Source organism: Sabethes cyaneus, chromosome 3 (genome assembly GCF_943734655.1).
Source record: "Sabethes cyaneus chromosome 3, idSabCyanKW18_F2, whole genome shotgun sequence".
Taxonomy (NCBI): Eukaryota; Metazoa; Arthropoda; class Insecta; order Diptera; family Culicidae; genus Sabethes; species Sabethes cyaneus.
The window spans coordinates 187,291,305-187,310,562 of NC_071355.1; the positions used below are offsets into that span (position 1 = coordinate 187,291,305).

Consider the following 19,258-nt stretch of genomic DNA (forward strand, 5'->3'; position numbering starts at 1 on the left):
TGCACACGCCTAGTCTGCTGGTAAATCACGGTATCGTGCGTGGCCGATAAATAGATGTCTGCTCTATGGTAGCAAGTATATGGAAAGGAGTTTAACCGCTTATCCGTCCATGCACTTCGCGACTAGCGAACGTGTACACACTAGGTTAAGGGCGTAGTGCCGTGAGCCTAGACGAAGAAAAACTTCACTGCCACGTTCATGATCACGATCACGGTCGCCAGATGATGCGGCTCCAAGGGACCGAACCAAACCACGCTCCGTTGCTGCTGCTGGCCGCTCGTGGTGATGGTAATTCATTTTGTAACGCTTGGTTCGCATTGTCGTCGTCGTCATCGTCATCGTCGTCGCACCACTCGATTCGGCCGGGTTGATGGTGGCATGACGGTGGTTGCGGTACGCGGCATGCTTTTGGAATCGCGCAACCAACCGTGGAGAACGAAACTCGTAGGTACGGGCGAAATGGGAATGAGCCAGCCGATACGAAATGCGCGAGCGTGATCCAAAGCGAGTGAAAGAAGAAAGTATGTAGGTCAGCTTTATTATTTTATAAAGCAGAAAAACAGGCACATCTACCACTCCGGTATGGCAAAAGTGATCGGATGGAAAAAGAGAGTTGTGTAGTCATACAAAATTCTTGTTTTACAATGGTGAAAGTTTCGATCGGTTGGTCGGTCGGTCGGCAGCAGCCGCAGCAGCGAGCGAAGCACCCTGCGCTGCAACTCTCGGATGCATTTGATTTGTTGTCGCTTGTTTGATGCAACTTCTTGCAAACCGTATCTGATTAGGTCGAGCAATTAACCAACGAAGCGTGGTTACGTTCACCATTTGATGAAATTCTCTTTTTTATTAAATAAAAAATTGCATCATTTCAATGGTCCTTGTTTCGCTTAATTTTGGTTTTCAAAATGTGAGCTCAAATCAATAATGCAGTTTGCGCAGCTTCGAGTTATTTTGAGAAATTTAGTTAACATTTTATTTTCTGTTAATGTACTGAATAGTTAAACTCAATGTAGAAATGTGATTTTTATCTATAAATATATGACGGTGATTTCTTTTGCTGCTCGAATGAAATAAAAGAGATTTTATACCAACGGAGAAATGTCTACACTAGTGAAATTCCATCCACACATCACGTGATACATTAATCAAACTTACGATTAGCTTGCACCCACCAGCTATAATTCAATTATTATGCGCTCCTTTTCCATCCACAGCAGCGGCGCATCTTGATTATCGCACCTGTTATCGCAGCACGCCTTATTATTTCATTGTTATCCCACATGGGTTGCCCACTCACGTCATAACTTCCTCCACCCTAGAGAAATGATGATCGCATCTTAACATCACAGCACACTATACTGTGAGATGTGAGAGAGAAGAAACCATTAAGTCGAACACAGGTAATAATGGAAATGGGTGAAATGGAACGCGTGCTTGCACTGAAGGTGATTAAAAAATTGAGAAAAAATAGCCAACCGCAGCTGGGATGCTTAATTTTGCGCTAGTTTCTCTGGTGTTTACGAAAATTACATTTCATAAATTTTATTTAAATTCTAATCGAAGACTTTTTATTTTAAAAATCTTGGTTTTGTTTCTTTTGATTTAAATAAATTAACTAAAATTTTGATTTCCTTTAAAATTTTACGTATTCGTTTTGAAAGGTGAAAATAAATGACTAAACATGTCGAAACTAAACACGAATGCCTAATTATTAATATTTATTTAAACAACAACGCTAACTATGTAGTATTCTATACAAACAAGTTCAAAAAAAAATTACCTGCCTCTTAGAATAGTTTCACCCATAAATTTGGTGAAAATACTCAGACTCTTCTGCAAGTGAACAACCTCCGCTTCTGAATACTACTAAACCAAAATACCGGCAGACGAAAATCAAAAGCAAATAAGTTATAACCATAAATTGGAAATGAAGCCCGAAATTGGTGCAAATTTCTACTCATAAGCTGAGTTTAAACACTTTCCTAGGATTCTGAGTAGTTTAATTTTAAAATCCATTTGGGAAAGGTTTACCCAATAACTCGTTGACTTTTCCCATCCTCTTCGTAAACACCGTAACAACAACAAACGGAAAGCGCAAGAAAGCATCTCTCCACTCTCTTGTTGGACCGATAGTCGTGCACGCTACCGCGCACACATTCACCCGCACGCCTTCGTGGCCGGGGGCTTCAAGTTTTCTTTCACTTAACCTATATATCCGTGCGGCTTTCTAACTTGTTTTTATTTTATTTACTCTTTTTTTTGGTAGGTTACCTTCGCTTCTCTATTATCGCACGGTGTTGAAAAATTGAAACAATAAAGAAAGACGATACCAATCTTGCAATGATACTGATTTGGAAATGAGCTTTGCTGCTAACAAGCTTTACACTAATTGCAAGTAAAGTTTTCAGAGAGGTTGAATCGTTTATATAAGACCGCTTTATCATTTGTGTATGCAGAATAATTTTCAATCTGGTTTCGATTACGTTACTACGCTTTACCAACAAAATTCATGTTTCTTGAAAACTATCGTATTGTATAAAAGACGCAATTTACGGTTTAATATTTAGTATTTAATGTTTCTGTCATTGTCCTCACCTTTCATTTCCAGAGTCCATCCGTATTCCTACAGCTTTTGACAGTAACTCCTAAGTAACATTGAAGGTTTTATTACACCATTATGATAGTTTTCGTGACCAGAATTGGTCATAAATGCCGTTATAAGAGTGCAATAAAACTCAAATGGTTGCATGGGCTTCAGCATCTTTGGCTCGAGCAGCACGGCTTACTTCTAGTAGCACACAACCGGGGAGGCTCCTGTCGTATCAAGAATTCCTCTCCCTGTACTCCTTCTGTACTCGGTCCGGGGCTCGACAGTATCTCGACACACGCAAGTCGGTTTAAACTTAGTGGAGCCATCCAGCACGTTGGACCTCTCTATACCTGGTACCGGTGTGGGGTTCTTGAAGAGAACGAATTTTACTGCACAGTCGTCCTACTTTCGTCAGGTGTACGTTGGGAATCTTTACAAGTACATGCCTGCAACTTTTGGTTCATACGACTACGCCACTATCCGCTATCCATTTGTACTCCACCAAAAATAGTCTGCGACACCTTTCGTTCATATATGGCCAATACAGTTCTCTTCCGTAAGCAAAGTTACTGTCTCAAGTCCGTAGAAGCCTACCGGTATGATTAGCGTTTTGTACATCGTCAGCTTTGTGCGGCGGAGTACGCTCCTTGATCGAAACGTCTGACGGAGGGTAAAGTAGGCTCGACTTTCAGCTTGAATGCGGCGTTGAATCTCCTTACTCGTATTATTGTCAGCAGTGACCAGAGTTCCCAAATATATAAACTCTTCAACCAGTTTCACTTCATCGCCGTCAATAGCCTGTCTTTGGGAGGGAAACGTTGTGTTCTATGGAGCGTCTTCCTATCATATATTCGACTTTCGACACATTGGTTTGTAAACTAAGCCTCCAACGGATGCTAGTTTTTAGTCTGGCGTAGATTATCTCCGCCGTCCCGATGTTGTCGATGCCCGATGTCGAGGTCGTCTGCATAGGCTAGGAGTTGATTACGTTTGCTGAAGATCGCTTCTCTCGTTTCGATGCCCACTCGTCGAATCACACCTTCAATAGCGATGTTGAATACCATACAGGACCATTACCACAACCCTTTGCGCGATTCGAAAGGATTCGAGAGTGCTTCCGTAATATAGTAGCGTTAATCAGTCGAGTCAGTTGGTCCGGAAACCGTATTCGTGCATCATCTGCCATAGCTGTTCGCGCTTAACTGTATCGTGTGCTGCCTTACAATCTACGAAAATATAATGCGCGGGCACGTTGAACTTCCGACATTTCTGGAGGATTTGTCGGAAAGTGAAAATTTGATCCGTAGTAGCACGGGCCCTCATACAGTTCGCCTAGTACTTGCCTTGCCATTCGGAATAAACGCCGCGGTAATTACAGCAATTTAACCGATCGCCCTTTTGTAGATGTAACAAAACACAATATCCATTCACTCCTCCGGTTTCTTGGCCATTCTTGTAGAGTCTTGCCGGGTTGCTCCCTTCCGGCGGCTCTATTATTCTTCAATTGAGTGATTTCGGAGTTCGGGATCTGACATGCTTTTAACGTTTGTAGGCATTCCTAGATCAACTGTTGCATCGCCGTTGAGTTGCTCATCGAAGAACTGTTTCCACCTGTCGACCACCTCGCGGTCGTTTTTGACCAGGTTTTCCTTCTCATCCCAACATATCGGGCTTTGATGTGTGTCGCTTACGAGATTGGATTACCTTCTCATCGAACTTACGCATCTCATTAGCCTGGAATAGTTGTTCATGATCTATACACGATCTCTGTCCTTCTTCTGGGACTTTTCCTCCTCAGGATCGATGTCAACTCACTCAGCACTCATCAATACTTGGAAAAATTCTCCCTCGAGGCAATGTTTAGATAGTTATTTCAAACCAACAGTATCGGGCAACTTGAGATTGCCTCACCTAGCTCCGCGCTTGCGGCCTAATTAACGACCGAGCGTATCCTAAAGGGTGTCCCACATCGAATTGCACCACGGAAGAAACGCTGTAGAAAATTACCCGTTGAGTATTTCCTCTTCAAGATTTGGATAGAAGTAGTTTAGAGTGTATTGTTTACAATGTCTTTTTATCGCAGTCAGTTTTTCGAAAATTGGAAAAAATGGCCTTACCCGAAAAGGAACGTCGTGAATTGATTTTGCGGAAGCACCTGGAAAATTCTCAACTATCTTATCGGGACAGCGGAAAACAACTCGTAATCGTGCACTCTACTGTGAATCGTAAGGTTAAACGTTACTACGAAACTCTAAGCATCGATCGGAAGGAGAATGGATGTTCTATTAGAGATCAGGATCACAAGCGAATCAGGATCACAGACGAAGCCTCATTGTCTCATTATGGATGATGAGATCTACGTCAACGTGGATTTCCGGCAGCTTCCGAGGCTACTGTTCTTCCAGACCAAATTAGGAATCAGAAACTACATGTTGTAAACTAGACTGTAAACGAGCAGATCTACCTCAAGTAGTGTCTGCAGAAGCGTCTGCTTCCTCTGTTGAAGCAACACGAGGGCCTTACAATCTTCTGGTCGGTCCTAGCCTCGTGCCACTATTCAAAGGATGTGGTATGAAGCCAACGGAATCACTTCTCTATTAGAACAGTTGTTATAAAGCAGCTGTGGCAACTGATTTAGAACCAATTTCAGTCGCAAATAAGTTTATTCAACTAGAAGTGCCAAAAGTGTGCTGCTTGGATTTAGTACCCAAGGACATAAACCCCTCAACGCACCGGAACTAAGGCCCGTTGAAAAATACTAGGCTATTATGAAGCAGACACTACGGAAGTATCCCAAGAAGCGTTGGCGTAGCTAGGTAATTTCCCTGGAGGGGGCCTAGGGGGTGCCTTCCAAAAAAAATTTCATTATGATCCAGTTACGTCGACTGTCATCGATAGCACAGGGTTTTGCAGGGAAATACCAGACGGGCTTCATGAGAGCCCGCGCAATTACGGACCAGATGTTTACCATCCGACAGATCTTGCAGAAATATCGGGAGTACAACGTGCCCTTGCACACATCTGTATTAATTTCAAAGCAGCTTATGATGCACTCGATCGAGGCTAGCTATGACAGATAATGCACGAACACGGTTTTCCCGATAAATCAGAGGATTGGGAGGATCTTGGAGGATTGGATTAAACATAAGTGCGTCGAAGCCCAAATACATGAAAGAAAGAGGCTCAATAAATCAAACACGTGCCTCACACGGACGGTGACTGTTCACAGCGACGCTTGCCGGAAGCGGAAGGAACTGCGGACAATATTTGGCGGAGTACAAACTGAAAGCGGAGAGTGGCAGAGACGAATAAATCACGAACTACAGAAACTGTTTGGAGAGATTCCCATTGTCGTCTGGTGAAAGTCAGTAGGCTACCGTGGACCGGACATGTCGTAAAGATACCGGACGACAGTGCGACGAAAACCGCTCTTTTCAACAGCTACACCAGCACCAGGAACAGGGAGGCTTAACGTGCGAAGATGGCTCGACCAAGTCGAAAGTGATTTGAGACTTCTGAGACTGGGAAATTGGCGACGAATGGCCCAAGATCGAGTTGAATGGAGACGACTGTTTATAACAGCATGAGCCGGGCTGGCTACCATGCTACTGACGATGACAACAACTACGCATTTGCAATACCTAGTAGAAAAGGAAAACATCAACGCAGCGGGAATATATACACTGAATTTTTTCCGCTTTTTAAATTACAATGGGTAAAATTTCTGGAGGGGGCCTGCAGAATTCTGGAGGGGGCCTGGTACCCCAGGCACCACCTCTAGCTACGCCAATACCAAGAAGGTTAAATCTAAGGAAGATATGGAGAAACAGTGGGTTTCCGTACAGAAGAAGCTGCAGCCAGATGTTGTACAGAACCTTATACGTGGAGTTAAGCGTAAGGTGCGAGCGTACGGTTTTGGTATTCAAGTAGAATAAACTAAATACGCCAAACGCTTACTAATGGGTTATGTTTTATTGTCCGAATAAAACGAATTGTGTAGAATCGGTCTACTGTGTCATTTTCTACAGTGTTCTTTCCGTGACACAATTTGATGTGCGACACCCTTTATCTCGAACATCACCAACATACGCGCCCTTACTTACTTACTTAATCAGCTCCAGGCCATGGTTTCCTTTGCTGTACGAAGAAGTCGTCTACATTCCACTCGGTCCATGACCGCAATTCGCCAGCCACGTAGTCTGCGTAGGGTCCGCAGGTCGCCTTCCACTTGATCGATCCATCTTGCTCGCTGCGCACCCCGCCGTCTCGTTCCAGTCGGATCGTTATTGAGAACTTTTTTTAACCGGGCTGTCGACCGACATCCTCACGACATGCCCAGTCCATCGCAGGCGACCGATTTTTGTGGTGTGAGCGATGGGTGGTTCCCTAGCAGCTGATGCAGTTCATGGTTCGTTCGCCTCCTCCACGTTCCGTCTTCCATTTGCACTCCGCCGTAGATGGTGCGCAACACCTTCCGTTCGAAAACACTAAGGGCACGTTGGTCCTGCACGAGCATAGTCCATGCCTCATGACCGTAAAGGACTACCGATCTAATCAGCGTCTTGTAGATTGTTAACTGCGTGCGGTACCGAATTTTGTTCGATCGCAGCGTCCTACGGAGTTCAAAGTAGGCACGATTTTCTGCCATAATGCGTCTTTGTATTTCTCTGCTGGTGTCGTTGTCTGCGGTAATCTGTGAGCCCAGATACGAACTCTTCTACCACCTCGATTTCATCACCGTCTATGAATCCGGGGAGGGAGGTCAGCATTCACTTCTCTAGAACCTTTTCCTTTCATGTATTTTGTTTTCGATGCATTAATGACAAGTCCAATCCGTTTGGCTTCAGCTTTCAGTCCGATGTACGTTTCCGCCATCTTCTCAAAGGTACGTGTAATGATGTCAACGTCGTCAGCGAAACCAAGAAGCTGCACGGACTTCGTGAATATCGTGCAACTCGTGTCTATCCCCGCTCTTCTTATCACACCCTCCAAAGTGATGTTGAATAGCAAACATAAAGGCCCATCACCTTACCGTAACCTTCTTCGAGATTCAAAAGGACTCGAGACTGCCCCTGATATTCGAACAACACACATTACTCGATCCATTGTCGCCTTGACTAATCGCGTTAGTTTATCCGGAAATCCGTAGTAGTGCATAATCTGCCATAGCTGATCTCGATTGATCGTGTCATATGCCGATTTGAAGTCGATGAATAAATGATGCGTGGGCACGTTGTATTCGCGACATTTCAGCAACACTTGCCGAAGCGAAAATCTGATCCGTGGTGGCACGGGCACCCATGAATCCCGCTTGATATTGCCCCACGAACTCCTTTGCAAATGGTGATACGAAATCTCACATGCTTCTTGGTTTTGCGAATGACGTCGATATCATCGGAATTAACCGTAGAGCAGTGGAAGAGGTCTACACCTTCCTTTAGGCCTTTTAAACGGGAAGCCGCGAGATTGGGACTTACTATTAACACCGTCAGAAACGAAGTACATTGTTGCTGGTAGGGAACGTGAGATCGTCCAAATGGTGAAGCTTGAAGAGGAACGATATGAAGTAGTTGAAGAATTCATATACTTTGGTGCGCTCGTAAAATGTGACAACGACGCAAACCGCGAAGTAAAACGACGAATTGCATCCGTGAATCGAGCGTTCTACGGATACGAATGACGGACACGAATCATGGATGCTAAAGGAAGCTGACCGACGAGTGCTTGGGGTTTTCGAGCGTGAAAATCCACAAGGACAACGTAGTATAGATGCAAACCCAGAGGCTCGTGGCGACGAAGCTTAGCCAACGGCATCCGGGTTGTTGACGAGAACCTGACCTGGCGATAACTGAAAATCATGGCAGGTAACCGTCGGCAGTGGGGATCTCCGATTTCATCCCTGTGTTCTGCCGGACCGGCCGACATGGACTAGTAAGTATTAATAAGTCAACCTAAGAATGAGGTTGATCTAAAATATGAGAATTTACGAATAAGGAAAAATGGCTCAAACAATTACTAGTAGTTTGTGGAAATCTGGAAATTAATTCGCTCAGTTAGCTTCGAGGTACGATTCTAGACTAACAAGCAAGTTGTCGCTGTTCAAAACTTGGCTGAGCGATACTGCTAGAGTTAGTCGGATCGTTGCACTAGCTCCGTAATTGTCCTGTACTCTAATAACGGCTGCGAAGTCTGTCGAGAAAGAAGGTTTAAGTCTTAAATGCGTTTATACAAGGGTTTGCTTAACTTTTTGTGGAAATATTTTGAGACTCTATTTTTCCAAATGATATTTTTCCTAGATAAAAAATATTATCACACAAAAATGTTTGCTCTACGTTACTTGGTTCAAGAATCATAGTGAGTAGTAAGAAGTAAATCATATTGATTTGAAAGCCCCCATGGACGTTTTCATTAAACAGTATCTTAGGGGTATAAAATGCTTAAAAGCAATCCCTTAAAATTGCTGTGTTTACCGGTCGTGTTATTTTGATCCTGCTACACCATAATTTAAGGGATGTAGGTTCAACGCATTATTCGATTATAATTCCCTCACATTTTCTAAATTGCCCATTACAAGCCGAACGCATGATAATTCCCTCCGAACCATTCATATAAACAATCTGATTGCGTATCGAGTTCCATAATTATAGAGCCGCTAATCAAAACAAGTCACACAACGGCAAAAGCGACCGGCCGCCGATGAACTTGAACCCGCCGTATCGAGTTTAAGTTGCGCGGTTCATCGTAACCCCCTTCCACAGTCAGTGTGGCATCGGGGCGACCGGCCTAACGAGCACGCAGCAGCATATACGACAACGGAACGGCAAACGCTTCCTACATCACTCGCCCCTCTCTGTCTCTCTCTCTCTGCAGTTTATGTCTACTTAATCAACCGCTGATGATCGCCAGTGATCGGCTGGACGGACGGCAAAAGCGCGTCGTCAATTCGTCACCACAAGCCCCGCGCTATCGTATCACTCGGCTGTCTCACGCACGCTGCGCGGTTCTCCTCAACAAAGTTCAGCGTTTCGATCGTGCGCGGAATCTGAAAAAGGCTTCTCCCTCGTAGGGGTAGCTGCGGCGCCATCGCCGGGATTACTAAACCGGCCGGACCGTTTGCGCAGGATAGTTCGCATCATCACAACGATCGCTCGCTGGCTGGTGTCAACGATCGTTCATTTTCCGCGTACGTAACCTCGAACTTATAAAATATGGCCGCTGACACTTGCTTACTTAGCAGCATCGATGACGATTTCGATTGTTTGCAATAGTATTCGTGACGCTTTGGTAGTTGGTCACAACCAACCGTCAGCCCCAGCCCCCTGCTGTTCGTGTATTGTATGTAAACTTTTTGAACTGGCTGCGTTCTACAGCGGGGTTTCTCTCGTGAGCACCTCTAGCGGCCCGCGCGGGCCAAATGGCACCAAATGCTGACTGACTGACATTACCGGGGCACAGGGGCAGTAGAGAAAGGTAGGTATGCCTGACCCAAATTTGGCACTGTTTCGGTTTTTGTACACGACGGAAACTCGCGCTTTATTTCCATTATTATTGCCGTGTCCCACTTTTGAGTGGGACACACCGCACCACCGTCCGTGAGACTGCGGGGTGTTCCGTGGGTTCCGAGGTAATTTTTACTGCCACCCACGCCGACGATTGTTTTCTGCTGCTTTCTACCGTGTGGAATGAAATTCTGTTATGGTTTCATTAGTGCATGTTGACACGTAAATTCCCGAACCGGTCGTAATCAATCCATTACAAAAAGCAAATTTGTTTCAACTCTGGTTGAAGGAGGTTTACAAATTTTTGGCACGATTTTTGTACTGTCGATCTTTTCACTAGCAGTTTATTGAACTTCCAAAAAGGTTCATTTTTCATTTTCAGCAACATACAATAAATTATTGACATAACCTGATGATAGAGATAAACTGTTGTAAGTTGTTTGAAAAATATCAAAATGCAACTCAACTTTTCTATTGGAAAGTCATCAGTCAGCCAGATTGCATTGCTTAATTGGGTCAGCTCACCCGACAGCTCCCACACAGCTTTGTAACGTGCAATCAATTCAAGCCCCAGTAAAGCTAGATCCGATCGGGATTGCCCTGCAGCGTCCTGCGTCGATCGAGCAATTTCGTGTTATGAAGCAACAATTTACCCTCTTTCATCCATCTCGCAGCTGTTCAAGACTGGATACAGCCCGGGCGTGGTAACCTAGAAATGGTGACATTGTATGTTAAAGCATGTCTCGCTTTCAGCTTCCCCCTGTAGCCATCCAGTCGATATGGATCCATCAATAGCTTACTTTCAACTCAGCATCTTCAGGCAGTACCAAGTTTTGATCTAATCATATGCGAAACTATAGCGTTCATTTCTAGGGAGAACTTAGGGAGACATTATTTAGGGTATGAAATGGGGAAGGCAAATGAGGAGCGTCCAATATAGCTCTAGCCATCCCAAGCCCCTACCTAGCGCCTCCACGTGGTCATACCTGGTAATGCTCTATTGAGTAGCCAAGCTAGGAGGTGCGTTGCTGGGTGGTTCCCGGCTGCCTGGTCTCAAAACCGCGGTTTTGGGCAGACGGCGGAGCCACACGGCCTAGCTAACAGGTAAGCCTAATAAGTTATTTTAATTATTTTTTTCGTTTTAGCTTATGAAACTATATAGTAAAAACCTTGGCCAAAACGAGTTTTAATACTGCACATGGATACCAGAATGAAAAATTAATTTAACTATTAGAAGCATTTATGGAACCTCAAGGCGCTACTCTATTCCATACGCAGGACTGCTGGTGAGATTGTTCTATTTTTACCATATATATCCCACTTCATCTTAATATCATATTATTAACAGTATTATTATTGATATCATAAATGTGGAAGGCTGGATGACGGAGTGGATTGCCAACCTGAATCCTTAAGGTCTGAAGCAAATATGGCACTTCTCAATTCAAAACAAACAAATCATCACGTGGGTTAAAGTTGGTACAGCGAAATTGATTATTACATGGAAGGATCCTAATGCTGGAAGGCGACTCTTATAACCCCGGAATGCGCACAAGTGCCTCTGCTTGTGGATCCGCCCAATCCCTTTTGGCCCTTCTGTAACAACATTAGTGTGAAATTCATTTGATAATCAAATTTGGATCTACTGTAATTCTACCCACATACATTGGCAAGTCCTTGAAATGATGGTGGCTTTCCCCTACTACTACTACTACTAGAACTTAGGGAGACATTATTTAGACCGTTTTATTTTGTCAGTTTGTCAGTTATGTTGTGTTTTATTTTGAAATTAAACGCAAGTCAATGCATAGAATCAGAGTGGGCAGTGAAAACAACTCTTTTACTGGATGCAAAAATAATATAATTTTATCACCGAAATAACACAGAACAGGCACAAAAAGTAGGGGAATGACGTTGTGGTTGGGCCGCCTTTTTGACATTCGCCCATAACTTCCGTTTCAAAAAGAATGTTTAAAATCTAAATATATCCTTGGAAAGGTCTAAGAATAAGCTAATTTTCTGGAAAATCTTGAACTGATTGCTAAAAAAATAATAAAGTTATAGACATTTACGTGAAGACAAAAAATGTTGTCATACTCGGGCCATATTGTACAGGATGGGCCACCGCTCCTAATCTAAGAAATACGTATTGAAATTCTACAGTCAACCAAAAAAGTATTCGGACAGCAGCGCATAAAATTTTCTTTTAGAAATTTTGCACAGTATTTTTGCAAAGAATGGTAACACATATTTTTTAAAACAATGTTTAACTAAAGCATATTTATATGCACAACAAAAATTCGGGGAAAAGCTTTCCGTTTTGAAGATAGGGTGCATATAGTTTGAATTCCTCAAAAATGCAGCCAAAAAAGTATTCGGACAGTTAACTATTAGTTGAAACAAATGTCCTTTCTCGCTCATCTACTACCTCGTAGGCCCATTTACATTCTTGATGACCTGTTTTAATCTGTTTGGGATAAAATAACAATTTTTCAAATATCCCTCTGTGAATTGCTGACCATTTTTTTACAAGAGCTCGGTTTAAGTTATTGTGATAAGAAATCAAATGATTTCTCATTTAGAAATGAGATTATCTAAAAAGATCTTCAAAAGGGTTCAAATCTAGACTGAATGCTGATGTTTCGGTAGCTCTAGGACAATTATATGGTGCCTACCGCTTACAATTATCGACAGTATGTTTAGATTCAACATCCCGGTACAATATGTATGTACCACACAATTACAATTTTGCTTTAATTTCACCTAAAATTATTCAGATAGTTGAGTTTACATTTAGTTCTATCCAAAAATATATATCTTTGGTGCCTCGGAGCTTTTCAAGCACCCCAACAAGGTACGACATCAACAACCCTTATGCAAGAATAACTAAAAGAGAAGGGTTACAAGAGAAAAATCACTCGTCAGCAAGTAAACAAGCAATGCGGTTAGTGTCATACCTTGTTGGGATGCTTGGAAAGCTCCGAGGCACCAAAGATATATATTTTTGGATAGAACTAAATGTAAACTCAACTATCTGAATAATTTTAGGTGAAATTAAAGCAAAATTGTAATTGTGTGGTACATACATATTGTACCGGGATGTTGAATCTAAACATACTGTCGATAATTGTAAGCGGTAGGCACCATATAATTGTCCTAGAGCTACCGAAACATCAGCATTCAGTCTAGATTTGAACCCTTTTGAACATCTTTTTAGATAATCTCATTTCTAAATGAGAAATCATTCGATTTCTTATCACAATAACTTAAACCGAGCTCTTGTAAAAAAATAGTCAGCAATTCACAGAGGGATATTTGAAAAATTGTTAATTTTATCCCAAACAGATTAAAACAGGTCATCAAGAATGTAAATGGTCCTACGAGGTAGTAGATGAGCGAGAAAGGACATTTGTTTCAACTAATAGTTAACTGTCCGAATACTTTTTTGGCTGCATTTTTGAGGAATTCAAACTATATGCACCCTATCTTCAAAACGGAAAGCTTTTCCCCGAATTTTTGTTGTGCATATAAATATGCTTTAATTAAACATTGTTTTAAAAAATATGTGTTACCATTCTTTGCAAAAATACTGTGCAAAATTACTAAAAGAAAATTTTATGCGCTGCTGTCCGAATACTTTTTTGGTTGACTGTATGTAGAGACATCAAAAGAATGAATTTCGTGAGCAACGGCCCTTATAAGTATAAATATCCTATTTTTAATAACATCTTTGCGAAATTTTTGGTGATCTTGTAAAATCAATATTGCTATAATCGCGTTTCCCGAAGTATACTACCACAAACGTGTGATACTACTGCAATGAAAAACCAACAACAATCTAGGTTTTTATTATACTAATTTTGCTTTATTTCATCACATTTCCCGCGACTGACGTTCTCTAGCGAAAATTGCGCTTCTGTGCTTAAAATTATGGTGGCCCAACCATGACTACACAGGTGGCCCGACCTTTACAATAAGCGCTTTTGTGGCATTTACCCCCTTACCCCCTTACGTCCTAACTGGACGGAATTTTTCAATATCCTTCGAATAGAGCACAACATACTTAATAAATTTTCAATATTTATCCCGATAATTGCATTTCATCATTTCTTGAAGAAAAGTTAACTGCACCTGCAAAACCTACGCAACAAAAACACACAACCCAAGTAACAATTCTAAAGCCACTTGGTTTTACTTGAATTTTATAAAGGTTTTATTGCGGTATTAACCATTGCCTCTAGTTTTATTATGGCATTACACAGCTACAGGGTGCTCCACCTTTTATGTCGGTATGAAAACATTGAATAACTTTAAGAAAAAACAACCGATTTCTGTTAGTAATGCATTTTTATTTAGTTTGGTTCCTTAAAATTTTCTTGGTTTAGTTTTTGAAAACAATATCAATTAAGTGACCACCTTTATTAGAAATTACAAATTGACTCCTTTTTTCCGCGTTTTCCGTTATCTTTTTGAGCATCTCGGGTGTAATAGCGTCGATTTCCGTACGAATATTTGCCGTGAGCTCGTCAATAGTTTGTGACTGGTTGGCGTAAACCTTGCTTTTCAGATAACCCCACAGAAAGAAGTCCGGGGAGATTAAATCAGGTGATCTGGGTGGCCAGTCATATCGCCTCTTTTTGACACCAGACGTCTCGGAAATTTGCGTTGCAGAAATTGAATTGTTGAATTCGCAGTGTGGCATGGTGCACCGTCCTGTTGAAATCAGTACCCTTCTAGACCTTTTTCGCGCATTCGTGGGCAGACAGTTAAGTGAGTTTAAGTGGGTTTTACTGACGCGAAAATGCTGAGCGCGGCGACGATACGAAACTGTTGGATCCTGAGCAACACTCTCCCTCACTGCTTCAACCAGTTCTTTGGAACGTCTTGATCTTTGATGAATGGCGTGTTGACGATCTCCTACTGTCCCGTGCTTAAAAAAATTCGACACGAAACGACGAATAGAATTGTCAGATAGTGCCTTTTTGCCGCGATATTTTTTCCGATATGCACGTTGAGTTAACACAATGGAACGACTATTTTCGAAAAGTGTCACTATTTCAGCGCGTTCTTTCGGTGTGAAGCGATACATGGCGAAAATTGTACTATGGCGTTTCCGAAACATATCTAATGAAAGAAATTGGTTGGTAAATGTGAAAGTTATACAGCGTTTACATACCGACATAAAAGGTGGAGCACCCTGTATAAAACCATAATAAAACAGTAAATAAAGCAAATTTCCTGTTGTTGCTTACACACAAAATAATTCACACGTCCTTTCCACGTGAAAAATCACGTAGATTTCTCTACAGGGAGTTACGTGACTTTCAATTGAACATTATTGGAAAATACAATAATATCTATCTGATTTCCACTTAATTGCACGCAAACTAATGCAAACTACGTGGAATTCATGTAAATAGTACGGGAAAAGCAAGCAACTAAAATGATTTCTGACGTGGTTATCGACTGTATTCAATAATTCTTTAGACTTGGGTTTTATCGGCTCATCAGTCAGAAAAAACAAACGAAATTTAGCTTTGCCCTAACGTTTCAACATTATATTATGTCTTTTTCAAAGAGCTGTAAGGGAAAGGGGTACACGAAATATATGTGGTTTTACATTAATCGGAAACATTTCTTACAAACAAATTTTTCTCAGTGTACTTACATAGCTATTCGTTTTGTCGTATTATTGTTTATATAGGTATCGTCATTGTGCGTCAAATGTATCGTCCTGTTATATGAATTGTCAAAGGTTTCTTAATACATAAACGTATAGTGTAGACGAAAAAAACTCACATGCATATAAATAGAAACAAAAATAAAAACAGAAACGTACACTAACATCACACACTAAACAATTCTGCTCATACCGCCATCACATCATTCACATGCAGCGGTTTGTCCTGCGTTCTGTTTGCTATTGTTGACAATGGTATGAAAGATGCCGGCGTATGTTGTACTAAGGCCTGCGATGTCACTTCTCTTGTTGACTGTGTTGGTGTTTGTCGCTATGTGGCACATCTCGAGAATCGGCAGTGCTGCCATATTCTGGTGCTGGTCGAGTATTTTTGTGTCGTGAAGATTGAAAGTGTGTTTTGTTTTTATACAATGTGCCAACAATGCTGTTTTTTCACTAAGTGTTGTAAATTGTGAATCATCGAAACTAGTATCTGAGCTAATCAATTTTTGTAACGCATTTATGTTTGATTTGTGTCCACTAATTCTAGTTTTTAATTTGTTCGTTGTCATACCTATATACTGTGACTTACAATCATTACAGGGGATGCCATAAATTACATTGCAGTGTTCGTCTTTTGCTATTTTATCTTTTGTTTGTGTATAATATTGTTTAGCTAAGTTTGTGTTTCGTGTGGCTAATTTTACGCTAGAGTAGTCTTTTTTCAGGTATTTGCCTATTTTGTCAGTGAGGTAGGGAATGTATAATATTGACCGGTAAGTAGTATCTGCGTTGTTTTGGTCCGGTTGGTTGACAATATTTTGTCGGGTGTTTCTTCTGTTGATGAGGCGGTTGCGTAGTTTTTTCGGATAATCATTCAGCTCCAAATGTCGGTGCATTATCTCCAATTTCGACGCTTCTGACAGACCGGGAGACAGTTTGTCGACTCTGTTGATGAAGTTGATGGCCATATTTATTTTTTGATGTGGGGGATGCGCTGACAGATAATTTAGGAAACGACCACTCGCAATGGGTTTCTGATACCATTCGGTGGAGATGTGCTGGTCGTCGTGTCTCACTAACAGCATGTCCAAAAAGGGTAACCGGTTGTTCTCCTCAATCTCACAAGTGAATTGGATATTGGGATTGTAACTGTTGAAAGTGTCGACTACATGATCCAGTTTGTCCAGTGGAATGGCTGTAACCAAATCGTCCACATACTTTTTGATGAACGGTAGTTTTACATTCAGTTGTTTTAAAACGCAGTCTAATAGAGTTTCTGTGACAAGGTCCGCTATTGTAGGTGATAGCGGGTTGCCCATAGCTGTACCAAAAGTCTGTTTGTAAAACCGACCGTCGAACTTGAAGAAACTGGCGTCAATGCAGAATTCTACTAGCTCAAGAAACAAATCTAAACAAATGTTTTTGGCGTGTGGTTTAATTTGTTCCCAACCACATATCACGTCATGGCATACTAGGTCTTTCGGAATACAGGTGAACAATGACACTACATCTAGTGAAATCAACGAGTATCCAGGCGGTAGTGTAACACTATTGATAAAATCACAAAATTCGAAGGAATCCTTGATATTGTACGAACTGTCGATTGAATTTTGAATCATTTTTCCCACAAACTTTGAAAGTTCGTAAGACGGGGCAGTCATATTAGGTACCACTGGTCTCAAAGGCAAGCCGGGTTTATGTGCTTTCGGAAGTCCGTAGATTCTTGGGCATGATGCATTTTGTGATTTTAAAGTAGAGGCTGTTTTTCGGTCTATAAGTTTCAGATTGTGTAGCCGCTCGATAAGAGAGTTGGTGTTACGCTGAAAACCTGATGTGGGGTCTCGTGTCAACAGTTTGTATGTCTTGGAATCCTCAAGAAGCGTTGACATCTTTTGCTTATAGTCTGACGCACACATAATTACGGTTTTGTTGCCTTTGTCTGATTGTACCACAATAATGTCTGGATTGGACTTCAAGAATGTTTTGGTTACTCTTTCCGCCCGTTCACATGTTAGAGCAAGCGGTTCCCACTGTTTGCTGCGATTGGATGACTGGTAAAGATGATTTTGTATAATGTTTGCTAATCCACAGCGGTTTCTATTCTGCACATCTATGTCGGAATTTGCCTTCAAGATACATTCTATGTCCGCAATCAGATGAAAATATGGGATTGTGTTCGAAATGGTTTGGGGTAAAGCAAATTTGGGGCCAAGATTTAGTAAGAATTCTGTTTCTGGTGGTAGTATTTTTGTGGTTCCATTGTGGACAGCTTTTGGGTTCCCTTTCGGTATTTGTTTACTTCTACCTTCCATAACGGTTCACCAACACAGTCAACAAGAGAAGTGACATCGCAGGCCTTAGTACAACATACGCCGGCATCTTTCATACCATTGTCAACAATAGCAAACAGAACGCAGGACAAACCGCTGCATGTGAATGATGTGATGGCGGTATGAGCAGAATTGTTTAGTGTGTGATGTTAGTGTACGTTTCTGTTTTTATTTTTGTTTCTATTTATATGCATGTGAGTTTTTTTCGTCTACACTATACGTTTATGTATTAAGAAACCTTTGACAATTCATATAACAGGACGATACATTTGACGCACAATGACGATACCTATATAAACAATAATACGACAAAACGAATAGCTATGTAAGTACACTGAGAAAAATTTGTTTGTAAGAAATGTTTCCGATTAATGTAAAACCACATATATTTCGTGTACCCCTTTCCCTTACAGCTCTTTGAAAAAGACATAATATAATGTTGAAACGTTAGGGCAAAGCTAAATTTCGTTTGTTTTTTCTGACTGATGAGCCGATAAAACCCAAGTCTAAATAAAATGATTTCTCTAGAAATTGAGATTGGCTAACTGAATATATTTATTTTGTTAAGACAACCAGTTTTCGAAAATTGCAAAATTTCGATGGTGCGTTGATTTTATCCACCTATCATATCAATATGCACGATAAACTATAATGCGCATATGCTGCAAACCAACGGAGACTGCTGAAAAAATTTTATTTCTTTAATGGGATATTTTACTATGGTCTCTATAAACCAAATCGATCAGGATGATCTGACAGAAAAACTGTTCTGCTCGACGGACTCATCTAGCATTCTACCAGAGTAAGTTGTCTGCTTTATAGCTTTGTAGCGAAAAGCTTCATTAAATATGCTGTCAAGCAGCGAAAAGTATAATTGGTTTTATTGTGATAGTATAATAAATAATGGAGTGATAAGACTACTTAACCTTATAACCTGATTCTTAAAGAGACAAAAACCTTCTGAAGAGTGGGCCCCTAGATCGAAAAGCAGTTTTATAGAGGGTGTCAGAAAGTGCTAATGGAGCTCATCATTTTATTAGCGGTTTTATGAAATTAGTCATGAAAAACACTGGAGGAATGTAATAAAACTTAAAATTGTTACTTGGAAAGTGTCGAAGAACCACCTTCTCGGTCAGTTGTTTCTACAGTAGACGGA

At 41.3% G+C, this 19,258-nt stretch overlaps 1 protein-coding gene across 1 annotated transcript; it reads right to left on the reverse strand.

Moving 5' to 3' along the window:
* Window positions 1-208: 208 nt before the first annotated feature.
* LOC128740500 (uncharacterized) lies at window positions 209-17,433 on the reverse strand. The gene is made up of 2 exons (XM_053836043.1): window positions 16,362-17,433; window positions 209-405 (listed from the first exon to the last, which is right to left on the reverse strand). Exons 1-2 carry the CDS (start codon window positions 17,431-17,433, stop codon window positions 209-211), a joined length of 1,269 nt encoding a protein of 422 aa, XP_053692018.1.
* Between the last annotated feature and the right edge of the window lie 1,825 nt (window positions 17,434-19,258).